This window comes from Corylus avellana, chromosome ca3, assembly GCF_901000735.1.
Source record: "Corylus avellana chromosome ca3, CavTom2PMs-1.0".
NCBI lineage: Eukaryota > Viridiplantae > Streptophyta > Magnoliopsida > Fagales > Betulaceae > Corylus > Corylus avellana.
In genome coordinates, this window is record NC_081543.1 from 34,005,068 (window position 1) to 34,012,804 (window position 7,737).

The 7,737-nt window shown below is 35.1% G+C and overlaps 1 protein-coding gene across 1 annotated transcript in view; it reads left to right on the forward strand.

Annotated features, from left to right (window-relative positions):
- The window catches only part of LOC132174474 (protein CUP-SHAPED COTYLEDON 2-like), a 4,543-nt gene extending 3,074 nt beyond the window's left edge, over positions 1-1,469 (forward strand). The window contains exons 2-3 of the mRNA XM_059586124.1: positions 6-75; positions 705-1,469. Of these exons, the coding sequence (XP_059442107.1) occupies positions 6-75; positions 705-1,322 (688 nt within the window). The 3' untranslated portion in view covers positions 1,323-1,469. The remainder of the gene's footprint in view (positions 1-5; positions 76-704) is intronic.
- Positions 1,470-7,737: the final 6,268 nt, after the last annotated feature.

The following is a 7,737-nucleotide window of genomic DNA, read 5'->3' on the forward strand; positions in this document are numbered from 1 at the left end:
AAAAGCAACTGGGTCATGCATGAATACCGCCTTGAAGGCAAATTTGCTTATCATTATCTCTCCAGGAGCTCCAAGGTATGTTATTACACACTCTCTCTCTCTATCAAAAAGGTCTGATTTGCCTGTGACAACGGTTACAGTGTTGGAAGTAGGTGATCATAGCCTTTTTAGTTTGAGGGATTTTTTTGAGTGATGTTTGATAAGGTTAGGGTACTGCTACGGTTCAAAGCTGTCGACAACTGTTAATGGAGTTTATGTTACCCATTAATGTACCGTACTATTTTCTTCAGCAAAGCTGAAAAGTACTTAAATTTAATTTATGGCATCATTTCAAAGTTTTATTAAAAGCATCTGTGGCTATAGATTGATGTTCGAATTTATAGATTTTCTGCCCCACGAGTGTTTTTATTGCATGATAAGAGATTTTGTTAGGAGCAGCACTTGAGTTCTGATAAAGTAGTCGCAGGAAGTCGGTGCTCTTTCTCTCTCTCTCTCTCTCTCTCTCTCCATAAGTAAGAAGTACAGGGGGTCGGTCGGTGGAGGATCCCCTTAACGGTTAAAATATCAAAATCATATTTAAGAGTTAAAATTTCTAGCGAATTTATTAAAGCAGAAACCTCAACGTAAGCTCTAAGCTTCAGACTGCATGTACTACATTGTTGGCTGCATGGTGATTTACTGATCAGTTAAAATGTTTGAAATAGGATGAGTGGGTGATATCTCGGGTATTCCAGAAGAGCGGCGCCAGTGGGGGAGCAACCACCAGCGGCGGTGGATCGAAGAAGGGCCGCCTGAGCTCTGCCATAACCCTTTACCCAGAGCCCAGCTCTCCCTCCTCGGTCTCACTCCCGCCGCTCCTCGACTTCTCGCCCTACGCAGCCACCGCCGGCAGTGGCTCCTCCGTCAATCTCACCGACCGTGAAGGCTGCTCGTACGACAGCCCTATTGCCAGGGAGCACGTGTCCTGTTTCTCCACCATTGCCGCAGCCGCAGCCTCCGCTGCCGCTTCCAGCTTCAACCTCGCTCCGCCACCGCAATCGCATATCTCTGGCGTAGACCCCTACTCTCGCTACCCCAGAAACGTCGGCGTTTCCGCTTTCCCCAGCCTGAGGTCGTTGCAGGAGAACCTTCAGCTGCCTTTCTTTTTCTCCCAGGCTGCTCCGCAGCCCCCAGTGCTTCACGCTGGCGGCTCAGCCGACCTTGGTGGGTGCAGCTCAGCCGGAACATGGCCAATGCCGGACGACCCAAAGGTGGAAGGCGGCGGCGGCGTTCGGATGGGAATGGCCGGTCCTACCGAGCTTGATTGCATGTGGACCTTCTAATTAGAGCTTTCCATTTGTTAGTGTAGTTTTAGTTTTCTTAAATGTGTATGTTTTTCTTACGTTAATGTCTCTCGTTTATCTGTAAGAACGCGCACTTACGTAGCGGTTTTATTATTAATATTATTTCTATGATAATTTTAGGGTTTCTTTCGTAATTAATGATTTAGGTATTATTCACTACATCTTTTTAGGGTTCTGCAGTGAAATGGCAGGTGTTTATTGGGTGTTTTGATGGTGAAGTGTGACTGATCCCGTCTTCATCACACGTGGATAATTGGAAAGATAGTATTGGCTTTAATTGGAAACTTCAGGTATATGTAATCTTGCTTCACTGGGGGTGTTTAGAAAATGACTTAACCGTTGATCATGTTCCCCATGTGATGTTATTTTTTATGTCGGGATGAAAATGAACCCATTGATGTTCCCGTGAGTACCAATAGTTGTTTTTGATAAATCTTTAAACTTGATGATCCTTGCAAAAGATGATAAAGAAGTATTTCTCTTCAAAGTATGGTAATCGGCTATGATTTTTGTATGCATGGATTTGACATGGGGGCTTCACATTACGATTTGTCCATGTCTTTTAGTAATATTTATGTTAGATTTAAGTTGTGTCGAGACTCATGTAAAAAGGAGATAGTCCTAAATAGTTGGGCTCGAGTTTAGATCTTGTCTAATATAAAATTATTATTTGGGTTATTTAATTAAACAAGTCATACATATGAACTTTAGGTCGTGTTAAAATTCCTTGGCCCTAACCTTACCCAAAACCCAAGCTTTGAGTTTGGAGGGTTCGAGCCAAATGATGAGAAGAATTAGTTCATTCATGTTGGTGCAGTTGAATTGAACTCGCAACGGTCTAAAAATATTCCAAACAAAACAAACATGGATTATAATTGAATTCAATTCCTGAATTTCGGAGGTCCCAAAACACAGTCGCAGGATACCAAACGTTTCGATAGAATTTATTAGATTCATGGAGGGTCACCAGCATGCACGTACAGTTAGCTTCACATCACATGGGGTCTGCAGGGAAGAGCTTTTGCAAGGACTATATGTGGAAGGGACAAATTTAATGCTCTTCCAGTAACATTTATCATATTTCTCTTTTTCTTATATATATATATATATATATACACACACATGCGCACATTGCCACAAAAATCTTCATCCGTTCAAATGAGCAAAAGACGAGAAGGAATTCAGTTAGTTATATTTATAAGGGTAAAATTATCATTTCATATGCAATAAATACTAGCCGGTGGACAAGCTAGCTAGCTAGGAGCCTGGGCTACCTTGCAAGCAAGAAAAATGAATCACCTAAAACCAATCAGGCTCCTACCATGTGAATACAAAGCTATGCCCTAATTTCCCCCTTACCCCACTTTGAATAAGACCAAATAAAAAAAAAAAAAAAAAAAAAAATGCATGTAAAAATTATATATTTTTAAGTGCAGTGTAGCTTGTACTTATCTTTGTAACTATAAATTGGGAGTAGTAATTTGTGTTCGTGTGGCGGGTTGAGGTCTTGTTGACTGTCGATACATAGATGTAAGACTATATATAGGTTAACAATAACTTGACCTATTTAAATAGGTTGGCCCGATTTGTCAACCGTAGCCTGTTAATTTCGTATTAGATTTGCAGATTGTGTTAAAAATTATCAACTCTTATGTTGTGTGTTAAGTTCGGGTATGTCGAGGCAGAGGTATAAGATTATATAGATCAATCTAACCTAAGATTAAACCCAGGCTATTGGGTGACCCCCAAAATTTTAAAATTATCTTAAAATTTAGGAAAAAGTCCATATATCGCCTTAAACTACCATCTAATTGACAATGTCTTTCAAATTTTAAATTACGACAATTTCCCTCGAGACCAGCAGAAAGACAAAAAAGTGACCATGAATTTGTTATGGTCCATGTGTTATGTTTTTTCCTTCCTCTTTCAACGAAACATATGAATTAATTAATATATGCACACCATTTATTGTATATGGTCCATGTTATGTTCATGAGGGCGGCGGAAGGGGGGCGCTGGCAGCAGCCGTGGCCCCTCCCTCCCTGAACTCTTGAATTGTTCATAAGTTTTGGTCAGAGACTGCATAAATCCATAATAATGATAATAATAAAATGGGATTGCTGTTCCCAACACTTAATAATAAGGACAACACAATTATTAAATAAATTTATAACCGAAGTGATAGATACGAATCAACATTATTATTATTTATTATTTATTATTATTATAGTACTGTTGTGAAGTGGTTGCAGTACACTTCCTTATTATTGCTGCATTTTTTTTTCTTTTTATTTTATTTTATTTGTATGCAACCTCCAAGAGAAAATTCTGAATTCGACCACTGCATACACGACCAGGAGACCAAGATGCCGGTTCTGCCACGTGGGAAGCATCTATAGGTGGAGGTCTGTAATGATTGTGAGGGGGACTATAGTAAACATGTTTTGTTACATTAAGGCATAGGTCCCCATTGAGATGTAGGTCCACACTAAACCTCTTATTTATATATATATATATATATATATCAATCCATTAAACAAGAAGATTTACACGAAATAAAAGTTTCTAGATGGTGGGCAACCCAACAATAAATCTAAATCGAAATAAGCAGTGCTAGTAAAAATGGAAAAGAAAAAAAATCAAACACTAAACAGAAAATGGGTGTTTTATTAACCCCAAAAGAGCCAATAATTTTCCTGCGCATAAAGCAGTTTAGGCAGCATAACAGAAGAAAAGGCTTATTTATTTTATTTTTTCTCATTTTCTTATATTATACCTAAATGTATTATTCATAATCCTTTTCTGCCGTCCTGAGAAGGAAATTCAAATTAAATGGTCGCAATATTTCTTTTTCTTAAACTTCACTCATAATCATCCTTGCATGCCTTACATATATATAAATGGTTGATATTGAATGCCACGAGTCTGATAAATGATTGTGAAATGTAATATTTTTTTTTAAAGAAATTTCACAAAACTTTCTTTAACTTTCATGCATTTTGAACCATTTATAATGCCACGAGTATGATAAATGATTGTGAAATGTGATATTTTTTGTTTTTTAAGAAATTTCACAAAACTCTCTTAAAACTTTCACGCATTTTGAAAATACATTTCGAAGCTCAAAAACTGTCAATTAAAGATATCGAACTTTTAATTTATTTTAATTACCTCATTTTGTTAGAAGTTTCCTTTAAATCTTGTCAATTCTTAAAATACCCATAGTTTTTATTAGAAAAAATTGTAAAGATTCGGGCGTTTACTTTTTCATATAAAAAAAAAAAAAACATGTTTTGAATTTTTTTTTAATTTTGTATAAAGAAAAAACAGGGGTATTTTAGAAATTTTGACAAAAATTAACGGAAAATCCCAATGGAATGGGGTAATTAAAAAAAATTGAAATTTTAATACTCTTAATTAAGAGTTTTTAAACTTTAGAGGATAATGTCAAAATGAGTAAAAGGGTTTTCTGAAATTTTTCCCTCCCCTTTTATTTTTTCCAAGTGACAAAATCAATTATCAAAAAGCAGTTCAAAATTTATCTCTAATGGCCGTGAAATCAAAATAATATTTCGAATTTTCTTTTATTTAAAAGCAAATAATTTCAATCAAATATAGTTTCAATTACTTGTTCAAATGTATCAGCACGTGATTATCAAGCCACTTTCACATTGGTTAATATGACATGTAGGTAATTTTTTTTTTTTTTTTTTTTTTAAGTGATCATTTAACTCATACCACGTTCTAACACGGTAAAATAAAGAGAAATACTATGGGTCAATATTTTTTCTATGTTTGACTCATCTCATTTCATAAATCAATCGTGAACCTTACTTAGGTCAATGATGGACCCCACAATATGAATAAAAAATAAAAAATTTATTGACTTATAACATTTTTTAAAAATAAATAAGCAGCCAATAAATTCATCCTTTTAAAAAAAAAAAAATCATTGGATTTTGCTACGTGGGAAGCATCTATTGGGGGAGATCCGCAATGATTAGGGTTGAAAATAGTCAACATGTTTTGTTTGATGAAGGTCTAAAAATGGGGGGCATATGATGTGTTTGGTGTAGAAGCACAGCTAGAGCTAGAGCTACTCCAGTATTCTACTTGGGTAGGTTGCAGCTGGTGCATGGACAATGAAGAGCACGCGGATGTACCTTATCATTGCAAGTTTCTGGACAAAGTGGTGTCAAAAATAGAATAAGGTCAAGAACGATCTCCATGCACGCAAAAGCTTGGGCTTGGACTTTTATGTGCCTCAACCCATGGCATTGTTTTCTGCATTTCAATTACTTGCTTTTTTCTTTTGTTTATTTGGGTTGCTTTTTTGGATGAATATGGTCAAAAATAAAATATAACATACAATTAATAGTCGGTTTTTAAACAAAATGTTAAACCGAGTTTTTTAAAATCGTTATTTTTTAAATTGCATGTTTAGAAACTGTAAAACCAAATGACTTTACACACGAAAAGCTGATAAGGTGAAATGAAGAATCATAGTCCAGACTATGTTTTACAGATTTTATGGTGTATATGTTGCCGTATGATTTGGGGGGCTAATTTTTGATACGACCCACAAACCCAACACGAAATTAAAGAGTTAGAGTTTATCCATATAGTCTTATACATATGTCTCGACTCGACCCGAAATTGACACTCCTCATAATGGCTGGTAATTTTTGACATAATCTGCAAACTCAACATGAACTTATTACAAAATTAAAAGATTAGGATTGAAGGGGTTTAACCTGTTTAATTAAATTGGTTAAGTTATGGTTGACCTATATAATCTTATAAGTTATACTTATGCATTGATATAACCTGAACACAAAATGCAAATACGAATTGTTATCTCTACATATGGTGAATGTGTTGCTTTATCAATTGCAACTATTAAATGACGTGGCACTGTACATTTTGTTAGATACAGCGAACAAAATTTTGATGATAAAAAGTGCAGAGAATGGTATTCCCAGGAGTCATAGGATGTTTTTGCCTCTCAATTGCTTCAATTATGATGCAATGCCAATTTTTATTTTCTTCATTTCTTGTTTTTGTTTGATTTGTTCCTTTGGAATGCCTCAGCTAGCAAGCTAATATATATATATATTATTTTGTTTTGTTTGAATCTTTAATCCTTTATGGTGGAGAAGTGAACCCGGTTCAGATAACTTTCTTACAATGCATTGGCTAGAAGGCCCGACTCGTTATGTTTACTACAGGATTGGTCCAACAGAAGAAAGTCTTGGGCCAGATTGGAGTTCACTGTTTTATGCTTTCTAGCTAGTCCAGCCAATTCTTGAGTTGTTTTTCCTTCTTTTATTATAGAATAATATAGAACATAAAATATTTTGATGGATAAATCCTATTATGTTTATTTGTTACGTGCCTCCAATTAACTTTTGTGTTGAAAAGACGTATACGTGGACCCTATGCGGCCATACCTAGTCCTTTTCAAGAGGCGTTCTCGAGGAGAAGAACCACGAAGAGTCCCGAAAAAAACTTAGTCGTGAAAAGACGGTTAATAAATTGCCACCGTTAACCACTAGTTAGCGGTTATTAAATAAATAATCGCTTTTACTAACCGCTTTTTATAAATTGGATCTTTTTGGCCACTTTTGAAAGTTGAGCTTTTTTCGGCTCACTCTAATTGTTTTTCTCCTTTGTTTTTTTTGCCTTTTGAGGACCGTTTTAGCTTCAAAATTTTCTATATACTTCAAATTAGGCCGAATTAGTATAAAAGGAGTCCAATTAAGTTTCTAGGTATTTAGTTATTGTATTAGTATGAACTTGTATCTTATGACTTATATCATATTATATATGTATGATTTGTTATTATATAATCATATGATGATCAATTAATTATGTGATATAATCATATAAATTATAGTAATAATACATTAATACTTAAATTGTGATTTAGTGATCAATTGATCATATTAAATATAAATATTATTATTATTATTATAAAAATATATATTATATAAAAAAGACAGTTAGCGGTTAGCAAACTTAATAACAGCCCGCCTTTTCAGCCCTCAAAAACCACAAAGAATTCAAAGTTTCTCTCTCTAAAATGGAGATTTCTTTTTCAATTTTAATAGCCATAGACTTAAATCTAATAAATAGTTGTTTCTAGGAATAGCTTAATCACCTATAAATCACGCCTTATAAAGTGAATGACACTAATTCGAATCTCCATCCTTCATTTTTTCTCTTCTTGTGCGACGTGTAAAAAAAGAAAAAAATCTAACAAACAGTAACAACCTTTATTAATATACAAAAACCAGGATCCGAGAACCGAAAGTGGGATTCGAATCGATCCCACCCACCCACCCACCCAAAATGTTTTGGTGGTATTGTCCCGCATCAACACGTCACCGTAACC